The 22,178-nt window shown below is 42.6% G+C and overlaps 1 protein-coding gene across 7 annotated transcripts in view; it reads right to left on the reverse strand.

Moving 5' to 3' along the window:
- Nucleotides 1–394: 394 nt before the first annotated feature.
- GRIA3 (glutamate ionotropic receptor AMPA type subunit 3) overlaps nucleotides 395–22,178 on the reverse strand; it is a 286,267-nt gene continuing 264,483 nt past the window's right edge. For 5 of the 7 annotated variants that reach the window (XR_014307019.1, XM_082716570.1, XM_082716569.1 and 2 more), the window contains 3 exons: nucleotides 9,979–10,093; nucleotides 7,084–7,331; nucleotides 395–2,631 (listed from right to left, as the gene is read on the reverse strand). Coding sequence is in view for 6 of the 7 variants with exons in the window: in XM_082716570.1 (XP_082572696.1) it covers nucleotides 7,086–7,331; nucleotides 9,979–10,093 (361 nt within the window). In the remaining variant the exon portion in view is untranslated. Of the gene's footprint in view, nucleotides 2,632–7,072; nucleotides 7,332–9,978; nucleotides 10,094–22,178 lie in introns of all 7 variants that reach the window. The other 2 variants (XM_082716571.1, XM_082716572.1) reach the window with 2 other exon arrangements.

Here is a 22,178-nt window from a genome sequence, read left to right on the forward strand (position 1 = left end):
GAGATGGGAGGTGGGAGACCATGGTTAGGGTCAAGGCCTCTGAGGAGGGGGTCCCAAAGGGTGGAGGAGACAAAGAAGGGGAACGGAAGGCCTTGAAGTCAAAATTTCCTATCAACGAAGTCCTGCTTCTTGCTGCTTGCAGACACCATCCCGACAAATCTAACCCAAAGTCTGGGTTGCACACTGCTGTTTAGGTCCAGGGCTCTGAGCCTAACTGTGTGTGGTTGCAGCTGAGTGTCAGGCAGGGGCGGTGTCATCCTTTATGAGAATCACCCGCAAGGTGACTGTCACATCATTGGCAAAGGTTCTGGTGGGAAGTAAATTAATGAACAATAACATCTTGGTGCCTGCATCCGAGTAAATTTTAAACAGTCAAAGCACAGACATGGAGTTCTTTCTTTACAATTTTATTTACAAAATGTATTAAAACTTTGTACAATACCTCATGGCAATGAGGCTCCGTAATTTATGCCCACACATGCAATTTACGCTTTTACGGCCATTAGTTTGCTTGGCAATTTTTCTGTTCACTGAAGTACAGCTTTAACAACGAAAAGAAAAGAATTGGAAAAGAAAATCCTCAAGTGACTACTGCCAAACTCCCATAGCTTGAAGTTAGTAGCAGAAATTTGAAGCAATCAATTTTTTTTAAACATGCAAGTTTTTAAAAAATAACAAACCAATTTACCCGCCTCTTCATTCCCAGTGAAGTTTCCTCTGAAAAACTGATTGGAGTCAATAAACATACATTTCTCTTTATACAGTGCCTATGAAAACATTTGTGTGTAGTTCTGGTTGATTCGTTTTATACAACTTCACATTTGCGCGGCGTCAGCTTCCTGCTCTGGACATCATAGCATTCAGAAGTTGAAAATCACAGGTTCATGAAAACAAAACAGAACAAAAACACAACAGCTTTCTTTTTGTTTGTTCAATACCATTTAAAATTTGACAGGTGAGTTATTCGCTGATGACACGATTTTTGGAATGAAAGTTTATATTACACTTTCCTGGAAACGTTTCATTGGAACGAGACTTCTTCCTTCCTTTTCTGAAGACAGGAGCAAATGGGCAGCGAGTCGGCTAAGCATCTAAAGGTCACACTTGGGAAATGAATTCGAGTTCCTAGTTTTTACAGTCTGGAAACTTCCCAATGCACATCACTGATGAGAGCAAACTACTGAACTACAGAAAGCATACGTCATTATATAGGAGGTAATTAGTGAGCGGAGACTATTTCCTCTGACTGTTCTGATAATGCCAACGGCAGGTACGCAATTAGTTACTTGATAGACCGTGGAGCAGTGGAGCGATCTTCTGAGAGAGCCAGTAGAGAGACTGCTCCGAGCAAGGACCTAGGAGTGATGCTGAGGCCCTTGGTTTAGCAGTAGGTTTGGGAATGCATTTTAGTCTTTGCAAACTAGAAAAGGACACATGCAGTCTGACGGAGAGCCACGGGCAGTAACAGGCAACAGCTGGGAAGACAGACCTAGCAAGAGTAAAGTCGGACTGAGAACTGTGGTCTGAACCCACTGGCCCGCCTTGCGACACGGTCCTGTCTCCGAGGTGTACACTTGAAAGGCATACTTAGCGGAGAAAGCAGAGCTAAACACAGTGTTGTTTCTGAGAAAGATACTCTAAACACATTTGGGAGTGTAGGCAGCATTTCCCTCACCTCAATGCTAAATACTCAGCTATATTGACTTAAAATGCACACTGAAGCAAGAAAAACAGATCTGTGAGCTGCAATTCCAGGCTTCTTGGAGAGCCCCGGGATCCATTTTAGGAAAGCACCAAGAGGTTTGCCTGATAGTGCCCCGTCCCTTGCTACACACAAAAGTCAATTTCGAAAGCTCTGTTAATCCCTTCACCGAGTGGGAAGTTATCAAAGCATTTTCACAAAACCGTTTCAAGAACACAGAGAAGTCACGGTTTAGTCCCTTTTCCAAAGTGTTTGAATTTTCTTAAGTGTTGCATTTACATTCTAAAGATATACACATTTCAGCAACGTTGAAAGGAAAGAGGGTGCACAGAACATCACTACCAACAGGAACTACCAAAAACATCTGGTCAGCAGATCCTAGAAGAAATGCCAGTCTGTCTTCCCAAGCACAGGGAGTCAGAGAATGTTTTTTTTTTAATCAAGAGGAATAATTATTTTAACTGAGATGGGCCTATTTGCTGAACTGGAATTTAAAATTTGTGAGTGTGTATGTGTATGTGTGCGTGTGTGTGTGTGTGTGTGTGTGTGTGTGTATTAAAGAACATGGTGTTTGTTTATTGAGCAGTGGTATCAAAGAATGGCTTTTGTTGAACTGACTTTTTTAATAAGATTTTTTTTTTTCACATACTGGAATCTTGCATGTCCATTTTTTTTTGTTGGTTTTATTTTAATTTTTTTCAAGCAAAGCAAAAAGATTTCAATGATGGTTTGCATTGTCGCGAGTCTCAGAGTGTTCCATAAGGCACTGAAGGAAAAAAACATCAGTTTTTCCTATTGAAAGGTCATTGCACCATCAGCAATATTCGTGTCACACCCGACACCAAGGAGAGTGATATCTGGCTCAGGATCCTTGAAGCAGCCACGTTTTCGGTGATTCCTCTCATCACATGCCGCCAGTGGGATAGGATCTGCAAAGGCAAGGGGGGAAGTTTCCATGTGAATGCGCTTTGTCTTAGGAATTTTCAAGTTTCTTATGCCTCTGTCTATCTCAGACGAGAACTGTGTTTTCTCAGACTGGCATCTCTGCGGCTGCACCAGGTTTGACTGGCTTTAGGCAACAAATCTGTTTAAATTCCCTCTCCTGGTGCAAGTGCTTTGCAATAGGTTAAATTAGCTTCTTTCTCTACTGTGTCTTGTACTAAAGATTACATGGATGTTGCATAAAGTCTAACTTCAGGCATTGATTACTTAGGATGCAGATAGACTAGGAAGTCTTGGTAGAATACATACAGAAATATTCAGGACAGCTAACCTGAGGGCTGTATTCTGATTGCAGAACCTGTGACGGGACTGTTTACCTAAGACAGAGGATAAACAGTGTTCTGTGTGGCTTGTTCGATTGAAATTCATTTGACTGCGAGAAGAAAATTTGCCATTGATTGCTGGAAAGTTGACAGCTTGTCCCTCTTAGTACCTACAACCTTGATTATTCCAATCTGAAAATAGCACATGGGCTTTAAAGGTGCAGCATACTCTAGAAAGAGGTCAGAACGGTGGTATTCATGAAGGGGTTTGGCATCCATGAGGTCTTTGCCTGGCCATTACAGGCCTGATTGGGATTCTGATGCTGCCCACCTGTAGGAGGTATTAACTTGTGCAAGGCATTCATTTGGCCCTGACTCTGAAGCCTGCAGGGCACTTTCCTGCCTCCTCTTCAAGCTCATACCCATCTTACATCCTTTCCCTCTAAACCAAGGGAACCATTGCTTTTCTCCTGAGCCAATGATTTCCCCAGCAATAATGTCCCATGCATATGGGCTGCAGAAGGAAAATTGATCATTTTGAAAATGGGCTGCACGAACAAAGTTAACAGTTTCTGGGAAGATGAAACAGAACTGTCTTAGAGGAAAAATGCAAATCTTTTCCCTTAACTTCAGGCATCTTGAGGTCTTGAAAATGAGAAGCATTTCAAAAACATTGTTGAAGAAACCAGAGAAGCTAGAAGTAGTTCTTGACGGCAATGGGGAAATTGGGAAGATTCTCTTAAGACAATTAGCAGAGCCAACCCTAGGGTGCAGTGAATCTGGAACACTGAGCGGTCAGTCACCTGCCAAGGCGAGCTTGGGAACCACTCTTCTAGTAGTTGGTCAGTAACCCAGAGAGCCAGCAGATGGGAGGCTGCCTTCTCCCTAGTGGGTGCGGGATCTGAGACTGATGCACGTGTTCCCACAAGTCTAATAGTCCTATCTCACCCACACAGTGGGAGAGATGACTCCCTCTTCTTTCAAGGATGCTCTTTGTTAACCAGGTTTCACCTGGGTCATATTTTTGCAGGTGATATTCCCTGGGGTCAGTTTTCCTGAAGAATTACTGGTACCCCAAACTCCTAAGGCTGGCTCTGATAATTAGCAATAAAAGTAAAATCTTAGGGTGCCTCTTGATCTCTGTGCCCCCACATAGGCCATGATAGATCTAGGTCAATTCAGAGAACTGGAAGCCTAATGACTAGATAACAAATGTGAAGCCATTAGGAGACCTTCCAGAACTTGGTGGGAATTAAAAGATGAACAGATAAAAGGCTCAGCTTTCACTTAACCAATATTATGTGACCAAACTGGCTGAGAACAGCAGAGAGTTTTCTATTTCCTGCTCAGCTTGTTTTGTGCCTCTTGGACTGATACATGGAAGGATTTTTCTGGCATCCTCTGAGGCTTTTCCTCCTTAGTCTGGAGACTTCACAAAGACTCAGAGGACAGATTTGTTCACTGAGGCTTTCCCCAGATTTTCTTTTCATCCTAGGATAGTTGCCAAGGTGCTAGCTAACTGGGCCATAACCACATTGGCATTGATGTCTATTAAAATGTGATCTGTGCCTCATTTAGCCTGAATTTTGCCTCACAAAATGGATCAACCAAGATGACTAAAGGAAAACCAGGGAGCCAGAAGCTGTGGCAATTTCATTTCTGGGTCTCCACATGAGGACTGCAACATTCTGTCCAGAGGCTTGCGGACCTTAACCTTCTCTTTCTTTCCCCTCCTCTATTTCTCTCTCTTCCTCTTTCTGTTCTTCCCCCTCTGCCCTTCCTTCTGTCCCTTCCTCCCTCCCTCTTTCTCTTCCTTCCCTGAGTTACATGCCCTGAGATCATTTTCTGTAGGATCTTACTATTCCCTGGACCAGCAGCAGCAACATGGCCTGGGAGACTATGAGAGATGGAGACTCTCAGTTAGCTCCCCAGACCTACTCAATCCGAATTGGCATTTTTATAAACTCCCCACATGGTTCACAACATACACTGATGTTTAAGAAGCACTGCTCTGGGGCTTTAACAAGAGACCGAGGCTGTGGTAGTCGAGGAGTAGAGACCTAGACTCCTGGATAGAATGGTCAATAATAAAGAAGTTGATAATAAAGAGGTTGATAATAGAATGGAGGTTGTGTGACCCTGAGTCCTGATAGCTGTCCCAGAAAGATTCTTTTTGGGGAAACCAGGAAAAGATTGACTATACAACCTCATGTGCAATGCTTAAGGAGTGAGGCATATGCCTTTTTTCATAAACAAGTGAGACATAAACTCAGGATCTGCTTTCCATTTGGAGGGATCCCGCTGGGATTTCAAAGTTCCTGGAAGCCACCAGGCCATGGATGGTTAGAGGCAGAATGGTGTAGCAAAGAGATTCCAGCTATGGGAGGAAGGGGGCTGGATTCTAGTCCCAGAATGGCCACTACCTAATTGTGTTGCCTTGAGCAAGTCACTCAGTGTGACTGGGTCTAAGTTACCTGAAAGGAAAAACACTTCGTGACCCATTGCCTCAAATGAGGCAAAAGATGTGAGAGCACTTGGAAAACTGTTATGCCGATTTCAGGTGTATTCTTTTTTTGGATGCCAGTATTTCAGAATTTGAGATAATTAAGGCAAGCTGAAATCACCCATGTTCTACTGTCTGAAAAAGCAAATCATGTGCCGTGAATTGTAATGGGTGTATATAACCTACTCAAGAGTAAAATACTGTAAGCACACAGGAACATGAAACACTTGCATGCAAACAATGCTAATTACAGATGGATCTATATACTGTATGTTTAGCGGTGCAATAGGAACACTCAGTGGGTGGGATAGTCCATGTTGTGGCAAAGGGTTGCAGTCTGCAGCAGGAGAGAACAACCAGCAACTTCACCAAACAAGATAATGCTTTCCATGGTGAAGACACATGATTTATGTACATGAAATATTATTTAAAAGGGGGTTGAATTTAGTTGGACAGTGTGAAGTACAAGGAGATCAAAATGCAAATACTGCATTTGTAGAAACTCAAGTGCATTCCAGGAATTTGTATTGACTTTGACTCGTGAGGTAAAACATCTCCCACCTAGAATGAGGGCTGTGGAGTTGCTAATTGTTCTGTTCCCCTTCAGATAGGTGTGTTAGCGATGACATGCACTGGAAGGTAACGAGACTATATTCTTTTAAACACTCCCAGATCGGACAAATTAGCCCACTTCAAGCTTGCCTTTGAACACGCCTGAGCTATTGGTGAGGGTAGGGGTGGGGGTTTGGCTGTAGCTGCTGGAGTCAAGGTGGCTTGAGTCAGGTTTATCTAAGTATGGATTTGGGGCAGCCAACAGCAGGGAGCCTAGACTGTCCTTTGGGAGACACTTACCTGAATATCAGTTCCAAGAAGGGGATAACAAAGGAACTCAAAGATTAAAGAAATGGTCTCAGGCTTAGTCTTAAGAAAACCACCGTGTCCTTATAGAAGCATTGCATTTGTCAAGGTGGCAGTGCCCTGCTCCCATTCCTCACTCTACCAGCAGTTCCAGAGCTGCTGCTTTCTCTAGAATTGCACTGTCCAATATGGCAGCCACATGCAACCACTGAATAGTCGACAGGTGGCTAGTACGAGTTTAGATGTAGCAGAAGGGTAAAATACACCCCAGATTCCTAAGATGTAGCATGAAGAAAATAATGTAAACTATCTCATTTACTTTTGATATTGAGAACATGTTGAAATGAGATCTTGCATATACTGAGTTAAAGAAAATGTAGCATTAAATTAATTTCGTTTGTGTTACTTTTGAAAATGTGGCAACTAGAGCACTTCAGATCACACGTGGGGTTCACATATGCGGTTCACAAACATTCCCATTGAACAGCGCTGCTCTAGAGAATTTCTTCTCCTTTTGGGTCACACACCACAGTACAATTATGATGGTGCTATTAGAAAAGCAGTGCTGCCTGACAAGAAAGCACAACCATTTTTCTTAAAGAATCAAATGGTTGCAAAGGATAGACAATACTTGAAACAAGAAACCCAAGTGAAAAAACAAAGAGAGAGAGAGAGAGAGAGAGAGAGAGAGAGAGAGAAGAGAGGGAGATTAACATATAGTACGTAAGGCTATGTTTACTAGACCTTGATCGTACCCCTAGATCTTAACACTCTCTGTTCCATACACGTTGTAGCCTTCTCTGTATGTAGCGTAATTTTGAGTGTTGGTGGCAGGAGCAGGCTTAAAGTTTTGGGTGTTCTTTGTGAGTTTCATGCGTTTGGACTCTGCCCGTGATTTGTAACAGAATTCTATCAAGGCCACCATCATGGCCAGCCCCAGACCTCCGACAAGTATATAGAAAACGCCTGCCACATTGCTCAGGCTCAGAGCGCTGGTCTTGTCCTAAGAGAAATGAACAACGCGATTAGTTCTTGAGGAAACACAAGCAATGGGACATCACAATACATGACAACAATATAGGATAGTTCTAAGTTGTAAAATAACTCAACATTGATGTAAGTAAGTGTTATGACTCAACTCTGGCAACTGGCTGATGTTTTACAATGGCCTGCAAGATGGTAGATTGTGCCTCTGTTGACGGTTGGGGTCCTCACCTAGCTGTTCATTTACTTTGACTCCTTAATTCCTTTGGTACCTCAAAATGGTGTCAACAACTAAATAAAACAGTCCTTGGCTATGGGAGCAAAAGTGTAAACACAAGCACAATTTATTCCTCTGCCAGCCTCAAAGCACCATTTGCCAGAGTCGAGCTGTGACATAATCTCTAGAAATGAACACTCTTTTCATTTGGGAACTTGAAGCACTCTTTCCCCTCTCTGGCCCGCAACACCCCTTTCTCCCTTGTTCTCCCTGTGAGAAACTTGTCAACAATTTGTCTTTAAGATACTAGGTGATAATATTAGAGGTTCCTGATATTCTTATCTGGGGAGTTACTTAGCAAGGGTTTGCTTAAAAGGGCTTAACTCTCCCCTTTCCTCTGGTGGCAGAGAGATGGCTCCCTTTGGGGACTGGTTGCTGAGTTCGCATCCTCAGGGGCAGCAAGTCTTTGCGCTGCTGAAACAAGGGCACAGCACGAAGAACTGTCTCCCTTCCGTCTTCCTGAGAGTTGAAGGAAAACTGTCAGGAGGACCCACAGAATTCTGAATTGGCTCCATACAAATCAGAAAGATTTTCTATCAGGCTGATTAAAAAAAAAAAAAAATCCAGCTCATTTTTAGCTTTACTCCAGGGAATGTAGTGAATAATTAAAAAAAAAAATGAAACCAAACCAAACCAAACCAAACCAAACACTATGCTTCTCTGTTTTCTATTTAAAATAGGGGGAAAAATTTGAGGAAGCCGGTCAGTGACTTTCAGGTCGAGCTGTGCAAATCTGACTATCTGCCTGTATGAAAAAGCAAAAACTGAACTGCTGAAATACGGAAAGAAAAAAGTTGGTGTCTTGAGCCCTACCTTGAGGTAGGACACACCAAGGGCCCGGAGCCTTTCTTTGACAAAAATAAAATAAAATAGCACTTTGTAGTCTTTTTAGAGGGAATGTAACCATTTTGCTGCTGAATGCCATTGAATGGAATACCCAAATTGTGAATTGAATATTTTATTGACATGGTAACACAGATAATGTAGCAGATAACGGCCATAGCTGACACTCAACACTGGCTCTGCTAGTCCTGCTATCATTTAAAGGATTAAATGGAGAGATGATATGACCACATCCTGATTCGATTGTTACAGGAGCCAGTGCTGTACTTGTTCACTTTAAGAAGAAGGCCAATTGGAATTGAACTGCGTGGTTGGGGAAAGGGGTATGTGTGAACCTCTTGCCTACAACAACCTTGCAAATAGTCACTCTTCTCGGGCGAATGACAGGTAACTAGAGAAGTGGGAATTTCTGTCACTTATGAAACACTGGATCATTGCCTTAAGGAGGCCGCCACACTCTCTGCAAGGATGCTCCACGGTCCACTAGGAAACGGACCCGGTCCGGCAATCCTCCCTCTGCCCTAAAATTTGTTCTTTGTGTGCAGGAGTTGATGGGGGGAAAGTGTCCTTGGACATAACCCGCTTTAGATCATAGCAACAAGAACAGTTTCCAGTTCCACATATGTAAGTTTCACAGAATTCCCTGTCCCGAGATGTGGAAAACCAGTAGCAAAATGGTTCACTGCACAGGGGAAATGAGTGGCATTTCATGAAATGAATTAACTGATACCACAATATTAGTTCAAAAAAAGGCAAGGCAAAAATCGAAACTAAAAAGAACTTTCTTAGGGGAGCAACGGGGGGCAGGAAGGAGGCGGGGAAGAGTGTTTCATGCTTATCAATGTGATGTCATCCTGACAATGTATACCCTGAAGGAGCATGCGACTAAATTTAAAAAATATTGCGTACAGAGATTCAAATGACACCTTTGAAAGAGAGAAGTGTGACAGACTTAATGATATTGGAAATCCAAATAGATGCTGACCTCAATACAATAGCAGCTGGGAGGAGGCTAACCATTCTGCTTACAGAGACCAGTCTTGGTTATTTATTTCTTTGACTGTTACCACATAGGATTGACATAATGTACGAATAACCAAAGGTATTTACAACTACAAAAAGTCTCTGACACTGTAAGAGGTTAAGAGAAAGTACTGTCACAACTGGATCTTTTTTTTTTTTTTTTTTTTTTTTTTTTGGGTTGTGGCTATTAGGTTGGTTTTCTCTTGGAACTTTCGAAATGTGAAATACAGTAAAACCCCCTTATAACACAGCTCAGTCTTTTCACAGCTTTGGAAGTGCGGTGGGCCAGATTGCGTTCCAAGGTCAACACGAGCTCCTCTGGTCTAGGTCAATGGTGGATGCCCTGTGGCAGGTGTCCGCTGCTAGGGGACAGCGCCTAGTGCCTTTAGCGCTGGTGTTATAAAGGGGTCCCACTGTGTAGGGGCGGGTGTGTGTTGGGAAGGAAAGCCGTTTGGGGGTAGAAAATAAACAGTGGTTCAAAATGTGATTGCTAATCAGTACAAAAAGACCTTCAGCGACTGACCTTACTCCCGGAGTCCTTGGCTCCACATTCCCCCTTATCGTACCACCATTTGTTTTTCAGCTTGTCTAAGATGCCTTGTTCACTGAGTTTCAATACTGCAAGGTTTACAGGCGTTCTTCACGTGGGAAATAACATAAATAACATTATATTATGTTATTTTATGTTATTCAAGCTTCAAACTACTTTAAAACTATAGAAAGCGATAAAGCAGGGGGCCCTGGCCACAGAGTAATTTTAGAACACTGCAGGCAACCTGAGCATTACCTTTATAAAAAGTTAACACTACAGCAACGCTATATTTACCAGGGCCTGCCCATATCGCTTTGAGTAATCGGCACACACTGTTAAATAATGAGGATAGAAAAACAGGCACTCCTAGGATAGGCTGTGTGTGGTGGGGAGGGGGTCTCCCCTCAAGTGACAATCATCCGGCGGCAGCTAGCGGTAGCTTTGTGGCGGAGGTGTGTTAGGTTTGATCTAACCGGGTGTCTTGTTGTACTTCCAGACAGAGCGGGGGTGGGGGGGTGGGGGTGGGGCGTCGGAAAGGGAAGTGGCTCCGTTCCTTTGTGGAACAAGACAGAAGGATGAATTGGAACAGAAGAGAAAGTAGAGTCTATGTGCACCACGTGCCTTCTGATTAGTTGTCCTTTATTAAAAAAAAATCTGTTGCCCAGATGAAACTGACCTCAGAAAGAACTGTCCTACAGACATGTCTTCACTCCACCAGCTGAATTCTTATGCACGTTCTGGTCTTAGGATTGAGAGTGGAATGTGGACCTCTGAGTTGTGGCTGAGAGGAGTTTCAACAACGAGAGAACTGGCCTGTGGCTTATTTCTGTTACTGACCGGCTGTCTCTCTAGTGTGACTGCATGTCAGCATCAACTCAGACCAGAGACTGAACCAGATTGTTTAAAGATGGGTTATTAATATGGCATGATCTTAGATGGAAAACTGGGATTCTGCCACCATGGGTAGTAATGTAGAGGAACAGTTTAGGTAAGCTGTTCTCCTAAGAGAAGGCTTCCTTAACTGAGAGGCTCCCACAGCCCCAGGAGGCCAGGCCATAGCTCAGTAGCCCTCCGCCTCTTAAAGCATTGTGTCTGCAGTCTGAGCCACTGGGCAGGCACAGGAAACCCCATTGGTCCCTGGTTAAGATTTCCTCCCTTAGAAATTTCTTCAGCTTGAAAATAGGAACAGTGACCTTTACCCTGTCATCTTTCTAGAGCTAATGGATTTTAAATAAAGTATCTCTTGTGACTTCAGATAAAAAATACATTATATTTAGAGGGTGGCATAATTCTATTATGAGGCAATAAACTGTGGCTTCAGAGTCCCATGAACAATATTGCAAATATTAGTGCATGTTATGCTGAATGCCACCAATTCACAAGGGGGAAAGCACACACATTTCTGTTACTGTGAACATGCCATAGAATTTCTTAGCTTATCTGGGATAAGTTGGACCCACTAACATATCTGGTAATTGAGAAGACTTCCTGTAGTCCCAGACATGTGGACTCTAAAAGATCAAGTCCCCAGAGCCCATTTCCTTTCTCCCCACCTTTGCAGTTGAAAGCAGAGGGACCATCTCATCCTGAGATATTCCGAGAAATATATCATCATTTAAAAATAATATGCAATTTCAGACTACTTGAGATTTGAAAAACTATAAACCTTGACTGTCACGGAGGTGACACTTTCTTGGTTGGCACTGGGCTTGGCAACCAGAATATCTACATTTTGTATCTCACCAGGAAATTGAGGTCCTTTTATACTTTAAACAAGTTCCTTCAATCAGTGCTTAGAACCTTAGCCTTCTCAAATGCCAATAGGATTGGCTTGGAATGCAAAGCAACAAAAGATACTCAAAACTTGGAGCCTCTTTAAGACATCATTGGCAGTGAGAGTTAAGTCTTAGACTTTGAATTTCACTTATTTATTTATTTATGTTTCAAGATTTTCTTTGTAAGTAATCTCTACACCCATCGTGAAGCTTGAACCTACAACCCTAGATGGACAGTTGCACACCCCACTGACTGAGGCAGTCAGGTGCCCCAAGTCTAAGACTTTTAAAAGACAGACAAGCCATCGATGGCTCTGAGATCAGTGTTGGAACTGCCTTCTCTCTTACTCCCCACTGTCTGGCCCCTCTCTGCCTCTCCTTTCCCCTTATTAGTTTTTGTTTTATCACCACCTCACCCCAAGTGCTATGCCTTAAGCCAAACACTGGCACCACGCTCTGATGGCTGGGTGCGGGGTGCTTCCCGATGGCACCTGGGTGCCCGATTCCATAGGATCCCAGCAAAAAGCACAAAGCATTTTCTTTCTCCTCTCTGTGCTTCATCCTTTCTTATTGCAAAGGGCGCAGTATCCTCCCGCTGTTGTCTGATGCCGCCATTACTGGTCGCTGTCTTCCCTCAAGGTACTATGTTTTTCAGATGACTTCAATTTCCTAAGGACAGTGGTTCTTACTGGATCTCCAGAACAGAGCAGTCTGATTAATGGCACTCACACTATGGTCCATAGAGATCTCTCCCTAGAGAGTCTGGGCTTTAAAGAGGGTTGTCAACCATTAAGTTGAGCTAGATTGATAAGTGAGCTAGATTGATAAAGAGTGATTAGCCATTAAGTGAGCTAGATTGATAAAGAGTGTTACATGTTAGTTTAAAACAATGATTTTTGAAGTGTGGTCCAAGAACCCCAGAGAATCCCTGAAACCTTTTCATCAGAGGGTCCCCATAATTAAAACTATTTTTCTAATAATACTAAGGCCTTCCTTGCCCTTCTCACTCTTACTGCCTCGTCCTGTACAGTCGAGTTTCCTGGAGGCTTCCCAACATCTGATCTTGCACCAGATTGAAGGAAAAAGCAGAAATGAGAATCCTATTCTCTTCTGTGAAGTCAAATATTAAAGAGATTTGCAAACTCATCGGACAATGCCACTCTTTAGTAATTTTGTTGTGGAAACCTATAGTTAGTTTTCATAAAAAGTATGTTATTTATGTTAACGTATATTGGGTTTATTATTTTTAAAATAATGAATCCATGCTTTTAAAACGCCATTTTAATTTCCGGTATGGTAAATATTACTAGGTATAACACACATAAACAAATCTTTTGGGGTCTATAATTTTTAAGAGGTCCTGGGATAAAACAAAGTTTGCAAAGCACTGACTGGTCTGAGAGGAAGGAAGCTCTTTCTTGTGTCAGGGCCTATCCTGCGTTGTCACCACACACTCTTGCCCAAACCCAGGTTTAGTATGTCGGCAGTTTAGAATCCCACTTCTGACAAATGGCTTGTCCCTGCCAGAGGCCATCCAGTGGCCTCCACAGAATGCCTGGTAACAGCTCTCCACATCTATGGCCTCTGTGGTTACTGTGGAGGTTACCATAGCGCAATGGTTCTCAATCAGGGGTACTTTTGTCCTCCAGAGACTATTTGGCAATGTCTAGAGTCACTTCTCTCTCACTTCTGAGTGGAGAGACACTACAGGCATCTAGTGGGTAGAGGCTGGAGATGCTGCTGTGCACAGGACAGCCCCCCTCCCCCGAAGTCCCCAGTGTCAACTGGGCTGAGGTTGAGAAAAGCCTGCCTAGTAGCATCCAGACCTCATCTAGTGCCCCGGGGCTTTAGAGAAACCTGATAAATGATATACTTTTAGTTTAATCTTTGATTGGGAAAAAAAAAATCACAGAGCCTATGAAATCTGGCAGGGAACCCATGTGCATTTGGAAACTTCTAAATAAAAATGAAGGAGAAAAACAAACATTTCAAGCAATCGCACAGCCAAGGAGCATAGAAGCTGTAATCAGAAATCACAGATAATGCCACTTAACAAGGTTAGGATAGCTGCCAAGAAAAGAAAATACTTCAAAGGCCTAAATATCCTAGAACTGTTTGTTGCTGTGGGGTGGAATATATTCCTGAGATGGCAGAGAGCAACTGCCAGGACTTTCCTGCTTACTCTACCTTACTGGATGTATTGTTCAGCTCAGTCCACATCAACTGCATGTATTGACCCGACACACTCACTCTCTTTCTCTCTCTCACACACACGCACGTGTGCACATGCACGCACAATTTGAGATTTTAAAGGAAGAGGATTTAGGTGGGCATTTGGTCATTTTAAATATCACTTTCCCCACAAAGCCATTTTTGCTCCCCACCTCAATATTTTCCCCCCTCCTTAATTATTTATATCCATGTCTCATAACTACCCCTAAACTGCGTGCTTCTCAAGTGCAGGGACCATGGCTTACATATTGGTATCCCCACTTAGAATCATTCTCTCAACAAATGCTTGTTGAATAGATAACTCTCTTTTCGCGCTTTGCTTTGCAGCCTGTTATTTCACAAAATTATCATACTTCTTCTTACTGTTTGAATTTAATGATCATGCTAAGAAAGTAGATTTATGACCTCTACTTTGTAAGGAAAGAAACACAGGCACAGATAGGTTAAGTAACCTGCTCAAGCCTGCACAACAAAATGTACTGCACATTCTCCAACAGAACACACAAAAGTGTGGCAGTCCTCCTTATTTTTGTTCTTCGCGCTTGGATGTTCATAATGAAGTTTGTCTTCAGGGACCACCATGCTCCAAATAACTATCAACCTGGCAAGGGCATCTCTGGCAGCTGGGGCCTTTCACTGTGCTGCAGCAATATGTCTCCGGGGGAAGGCTTCAGAGCAATTACTGCAGGCCCTTAACTGGTACCTCAGAGAATTATAAGTCAGAAATATTTATTGTACTCACCTCAACAGAGAACAGAAAGAATTAAACAAACTAGGTCAGATCCCTATCATGGAAATTAGTCAGGCATTTTCCCCTCTGAAAGGTTCTGCTATGAACCTTTGGCCAAGTAAAGCCCTCCCAAGACAAAGGCAAGGGTCTAGAGGCTGAGGGAGAGAACAGGAGAACTTTGTGATGTAATTTCAGGGGGTCTGGGGAGTCTCCCCCCACCCTCCCCGCTCCAAAAATATTTTCCACACAGGGACCTGAAATTCCATCCTGGGACTCACACACCTTTAAGTCTGAGCAACATTCCTAGTTAAAATACAGAGCTTCTTTGGGAAATGGGAAATGGATCAAAGTAATGACTTACAAAGTCCAACATTTTGCTCCACTTTGTTTAAAAACTGTTCAGGGAGGAAGAGTGTAAAACTCCCCCTAAGAAGAAAACTGTTTCCTGCACGTGAAGTCAGAGAAATGTGTATGGACCAATGAGAGGATGGAGAATTTAAGAGCACAGTTGAATTCGCGTCATTCGAAAGCATGCAAAGCTTTCCTGAGTGTGGGGAACAGTCATGGAGTGGCATATATATATATATTTTAAATAAAGGTAGTAATGTAATTTGTAATACTTTGAAAATGAGTTCTACTTTGGGGAAAAAAAAACCCCATAACTGGATGAAACAGATTTTTGTTTATCTTTGCCATCCACACTCGGCAGGACCTCAGCTGCAAAGGACAGTGCAAACGCATCCAAGGTATCCAGCCCTGGGTGGCGGGTGTCCAGGTTTCTAGCTCATTCCTGGCATGCGCCAGCCAGGACAGTGTTATCTTAGTGATGGCCAGCGTTATATACGGAGACAGTTTTAGGATAAGAAGATCATTTTCTTTACTGTGAAAGTAGAAATGGTTTGCTTAAAAAAAAACCCAAAGTAACTAATTTTTTTTTGATATATTTCAAAAGAAGTGTCCCATTTATTTTTCAATTTTGAGTTCAGGAAATACCCTAAAATAGGTAGTTTGGAGCCATGAACAAAGAACAGAGAGGTGTGGGGAGAGCAATGCGAGGGTGCTGAGTTTCCCCAGAGTGGGAAAGAAGAAAAACTGGCCTAGTGCGTTAATGACCAACTAGATTCCTCCCCATGGTGATCCTGGAAGTGTTGATATAAAAATCTGTACTGTGGCTATGTGTCTGAGCCTGAAAAATACAGAATCCCAGGGGGAGTACGATTTATCTGCCCAAGAGACTTGGGGTAGATTCTGCTCTGAATGGCTTCACTTCTCCTTTCTGAGCAGGGACCCCTAAAGAGCAAATGCCTGTTTTAATTAATGATGTCAGAAGATCTTCAATGGTGCCCTTAGGAGGGGTAGATATATGTGTAAACACGGAGGTTACAGAGAAAGACAAGGATATCACAGAGAAGTAAAAGAAATATATGAGTGAGGGTGATGTACTTGCACAGTAGTGAAGAACTTGTTCTAACAACACAGTATCTGGATGATGACAATGGTAGCTTATCACAACCTAAGCTGGAAGTCCTCCCCTCGCCTCCTCTAAATGATTTTGTTTCTTTTGAATGACTTTTTAGACTTTTAGACTTTTTAGACTTTAGACTTGAATGACTTTTGTCTTTAGCCCAGTGGACGGAGGATAGCCATCCTCTCTTTCACTGGCTTTTCTACTGAAGATATTTCAGATTTTCATGGGAGAAAAGTCACCTTTCCCCATTGTTCACTTGTTCCCTAGCCTCTTCTGAAAAACTCCTAGCATCACTCAGGAAATCATAGGCATGTGCAGACAGGCAGCTAGAGAGACATCTCTGGCCAGGCAGATCTTGATTTATTAAGTTGAAGCCAATTGATGACCAAGCAAGAGAAGATTGGTTGCTAGATAAAAGAATTTACTGTAGGGTCCTTTATATTCTTTTCTGTTGGTTACCTTGGGATTGGTGACCTCTCCATACACTAGCTGGTGGAGGTCATGGCAGTTCAAAATATGCCTTAGGTTACACTAGAATTTGGAGCCTTTGAAAAAAATCTCTATGCAATTCTTTTCACAGGGTTTTCTGGATGTGGGGTTCTAGGAGAATGAGGGTTTAAGTCATTTCAATCCTTCTGCCCTTGGACCAGCCTGAACTTTCTCCCCAACCTAGCAGCATGTTCCATATGACTACTGGCATTACTGGGCTCCGGCCACCCAGGCAACCCTCAGTCCCCAGAGGCAGCCATAATGATTTGCAGAGTTATGCAGATCTCAGCTGCTAGAAGCTCCCTCTGAGCGAGAATTTATATCTATGTAGTTCACAAATGTAGCTCAAACCTATTTAACTCCTTGATAATGAGACCATAATTCAATGCAAGTGCAAAGAGCAAATTCAGTAATGCATGCATATAACACGAGGAGTTGAAAGCTGTGAGTCATTTTACTAAGGGCCTAACAACGCTAGTGACTGAAACCTGTTGATGAGCATTTATGCGAGAGAAGCAGCTCCAGAAGTCACCTGTGGATATGTGAGTGAAGCCAGTGCATTTCCACATGATAGTCTCAAAATTCGAAGTGATAGGCCCCTTGAGTCCATGAGTTGTGATTTCACTGAGGGACTTCTGCCAAACTGGGACTTTGTACAACCTCACCCTTTAGAACAGGAACCCAAAACCATTATTGGACATGGACTAGCTCACACAACCCAGTTCGTCTGGGAGGACTTCTTACTCTGTCCCTGATAGACAGAAGGAGCTCAAGGAACATGCTAAACATCTGGAGAAGCCAGTTTGAATATCACGTGGCCACAGTCATAACTGATATGATGCACCTGAAAATTCTGTTTTAAGAGCCATTAAAAACTCAAACTATCAAATTTGGTTGGGCTTTATGACATATAAACCCGTTTCCTTTGGTTCATCCCAATGGCACCAAGAAAGAAAAGCCTAGCCAGAGAAGACAGACAGAAACTGATCTCATGTTAGATCAGAAGCTCACATGATACATGTTTCTGAAGACATCGAGTTCATGTCCCTGACTCTAGGCAAAATGTTCATTGAGAGTTTAATCTGTTGGGTGCCAACATCTTCTCCCAATATTCCCCCAATAGCCCTCTCTTGAGCATGACCCATTGAAAAATAATCAGTCTTAGCTTACACTCCATAAGCTTGCAACAGATGGGGTTTCTCTATGACATCCGAAAGCTGACTACTGGTTGTCAGGACACGTGCCCCCCTCTCCTAGCATGCATTCTAGCATACACTTATCTGCCCTTTCTAGCAGTAAGGCTATATAGGACACAGTAGCAGAGTCAGTCTCTCCCTCTCATTTTCTCTCTCTCTCTCTCTTAAATGTAAAATATGCTATTGCCTTAGTTTTGTATTTTGAGAAATATTTGCTTCAAGGCCAGATGAAATTAAGCTTTAATATGAATTTGGTGCTTGCAACACACTTTTGCCACCTGTGACCAATGCCGATTTGCCTCACGTGCCAAGGGCCAAATGCTGTACCGCTCTCTAGAAAGTCAAAAGAGAATGGATTTCAATTGTTCTCCATAAATTTGCCCCCACCCTTTTCCACCAACTTCAACTCCCACCCTCATTGCATTTATTTCGATCATTTCAAATCTTTCATGTCTTTTTTCCATGGCTGTCTTGCTTTTTGGAGAGTGTAGTTCTAGAACCTTCTCTCCAAATGAAAGGAAACCAAATGATTTGGCCTTAGTGGGGGCAGAAAGTGTATAGACACACACCATTTCACTCTGCCTCTATGGCCGTGTCTGTCCTCTCGGCAATTATGTAACAGCATTCTTACCTGCAGGCTTTTCATTCCCGCTGCTCTTTCTGTAGCTCAGGTGTTGAACATTTAGTCATTATTTGTCAATAAGAAACACATTCAAGTTATCAGGATAACACCAAAGGCAAATCATCATGTCTTAATCATAGACATCATGTTAAGGCCACACAGTCAATTCCCCCCCCCCCAAATTGCTATAATGGGTTAATTAAAACAATTCTTTTTCTAGATTACAATTTTTTTTCCGGTGGTAGAATTGATTCTTTAACACCATATGGCAAAATCAATGATTTTGGCAGTCACTGGACTGGTTCAGTTCTTAAGGCAAAAAAGGTCCCTTGCTTGAAGCAGCCACTTGAGAGAAAGTGAGGGTTTGCTCTTGGGAAGAAGACCTGAGTAAAGTTCAAGGAGCAAATTTAGTCACTCCCAGCAAAGAAAACTGTCAGGTTCTTCATACTTCCAGGAGGCAGCACCAGCACAGAGACATGCAAACCAACGAAGAGTATAAGATACTCACCCTATTCCTTGATCCCAAACCAGTCTCGGTGATTCACAGGAACTTCTTCTAAGACCCAGGAAGTGCCATCGATCTGTAATGATTCTTGCCTACACACATAACAGTGTCAATAAAGAGTCATTGGGATCCATCTTAACCCTGGGCATCCAAAATGTCTACCTTTAGGGATGGCTTCTGCTAATAAAAGGTCCATCTTGTTGCAGGTAAAAGGCAGATGCAGATTCACATCCGTGACCCAAGGCCCAAGAATGTCAAAGAATTCTGGGTGTGGAAGAGAAGTGGTTAAGAGACGGTGGCATAGGAGAGGAGGATTGTAGACATACACGGAAGAAGAAATACACACAAAACTGAGGATCTCATTTATACATATGGGAAACATAGTATCACCTCATTTAGCTAAGGACCACCAAATAGGAAGCTGAGGGCATTTGGAAGTGGGCTGTTCTAAAGTACAACTTCTTACTGTCTTTGAACATGAGACTTGCTAAGCAAATGCAGGAGATCGAAAACATGATTGCTAGTGATAGAATGGAAGGACGTGTTTGAATTTCTTAAGAGAACAAACTCTTTTTAGTTCCTCTGAAAGCACCCACATGAAAAGAAACACGACTAATTTTAACCGTAAGCCACTTTTTGAATTTAGGAGAACAAGTTCCCTAAATTATTTCTGAGCACCACAGTGGTTATTCTAGTCCCTATATAGTTTTGAAGATAACAAGGCTGCATTTCTCTATCGAGGTTCTTTAAGTCACAATGATCACTCAACCATTTCTTTACTTAATCCAAGTTTAACTGCATATGTCCCATCATCATCGCTTCCTTCCCAATATGCCTTGCAAGTGAAGGCACCGGTCGTGTAACTCTCCTTCTAGTCACGGGGTTCAGGGTGGTTCCATTGAAACATTCTGTTCCAGTGTTCCCCAAAGCACACAAAACGTGTTGATTTTCAGCTTGCACAATATGGACACTGGAAGTCTAAATCCCTGGATAGAACTAAAGCTGGGACAATTTTAGGGTGAGGTGGGGGAGGGTTTAAAAGCCTTGTCGCCCCAGGCACAGGTAGCTTGTTTCATAGAGCAGACCCCCTCAAGGAAGGTAGGGCGACACAGGAAAGCTAAGCTGGTGCCCTTTCCCCAGGATTAAGGGAGTGAAGCAGGGTGAGCAGGGGTGGATCAGAAGAATATGAAAGTTTGAGGTGACAGTCAGCTGTGGAAGGAGGCTGATGTGCTTATGTGGTAATTCAGCAGCTAAATCCCCATTCTGCTGTGATTTACAGAGACAGAATTTCACTGGCTGTGTCACAAACCCCCGGTGATCGGGGTTTATTGCTGAAACAACCTACTGGCTCTTAATTACCACATTTACGCACACATTGTAATAATGCACTAACACCAAAGGGTGATTTGCAGGTTAAAAATTCCCAAACCACAGCTCTAATTTTCATGATCCTTGCCTGTACATTTATAGTCCATCAAGGAAGGATCAGGTCTGATTTGTTTGGGTCCTATTAGCTCAGGTTCAGGAAATGGCTAAAACCGAGCAGTATTTCGGTTCAGGGGCTACCTCGGAAGCTGACCTTGTCTAAATTCCTTGCAGCGTTTGGAAAACAAGATAAAATCAGTGAAATGAAAGGAAAGAAATATCTGTTGCTTTAGTTTAAGCATGTACACATTTAAAATAGCCTGAAAAATTGCTCGTCCCTTCTGTAGAAGAGTAACTTTTGGAGACTAGGCTGAAAATGCACCATGTCTCATGCCAGGGGGGAAAAGTCAACATTTTAATATAATTGCCCACTTATCATTATTTTAAGGTTGCAGGAGAGAAACAGATAAGTATTGTAGGTTTTTCTCCCTTTCCTGGTTTCAGAGATAATAGGTGTGAAAGTGTTTTTGAAAAAGTAAAAGTACTCATAAATGTCAGGCTTTATGATTATTGTCATTTTTAGTAATCAGCACTGAGGGCTGAAATGGCTTAAATATGCCATCTGCCTTGTAACCAAGGTAGTTGAGAATAAACCTGGTTTTTATGGAAATATCTCACATGCAATCAGATTCGCGTTGCTCATTGAAGGGGTCTATGTGATCAATTGCTGCCTACAATATTATCACAAGAGGCGACCCTGAAAGTCAGCAGAGATTTGTGACAGCATTAGCTGTGTGACCTTCTCAAAGTCACCACCATCTCTGGGTCTCACTCTCCGTGAAACGATGGTACATTCAACAGTCAATTGTCATGTTAACTGGGGTGGGATACAATGAAGAAGTGTAATTCTCAGGCCACTTTACCAATACAGTCAAACTTCACTGGTTTGGTCTAACATAGGGGAATGTCTGTCTGAATGAGAAAGTCCTGAATTACAAAACAGGTTTGAGGAATGACAGCTTTATTACTTTAGGTCTGTTTTGTAATTCAAACTCCCTATGCTACATCGCCAAAGTGGAGGCCCTTGTGAGAACTACTTTACCAGATAGATTTGTAATGAATACGATTATATCTAATGAATGCTTGCAACGTTTGGGAAAAAATTTGTTCTCTTAAGGAAAAAATTCAACAGACAATCTAAACTCTTCATTTGCTTAACAAACCTCTCTTAGCCCCTTTCCTGATGCTATACAAGTAGACTGTTGACTGGTCCCTGTCGGGTTTGTCATAACTTATAAATCGGAGGGCTCCAGATTAATGGGGCTTCGCTGCCTTTTCTACCTTCTTCTCCACTGATTTGCTTTTGGCGTCACCACCAGATAGTTGTAAACCAGATTCAAGTTCATCTCTTGCCCCTTCTCTTGCTCACTCTCAGAAAACAGCAGGTAGCAAGAAGGGAGAGGACAGAGGAAACTCCTTGGTAATCCGGAAATGGAATAAGCAATCGTTGGAGATGTGGTACTCATCATACTATTATCCATAGCTGAGAAAGGGGTTGACTTATTTCAAAAGGCTGGCTGGAGGAATGGCCAAAGCAAGTGATTTGAGAGATGCCTGGCAGGTAGCGCTAGTGTCAAAGAAGTTGGAAACATTTAGGTTCTACTGAACTGTTTTTCCTACTTGCATATCGATAATCAGATAATCTGGAAATCGTGGGCTGGCAATAAGGTTACTTGATAACTTTGCAGCAGTATCAACTGAGGAAAAAGAGAAAAGCTTGATTGCTGGTTGTAATTAGCAAAGAGCTGG

Source organism: Mustela nivalis (genome assembly GCF_964662115.1).
Source record: "Mustela nivalis genome assembly, chromosome: X".
Taxonomy (NCBI): domain Eukaryota; kingdom Metazoa; phylum Chordata; class Mammalia; order Carnivora; family Mustelidae; genus Mustela; species Mustela nivalis.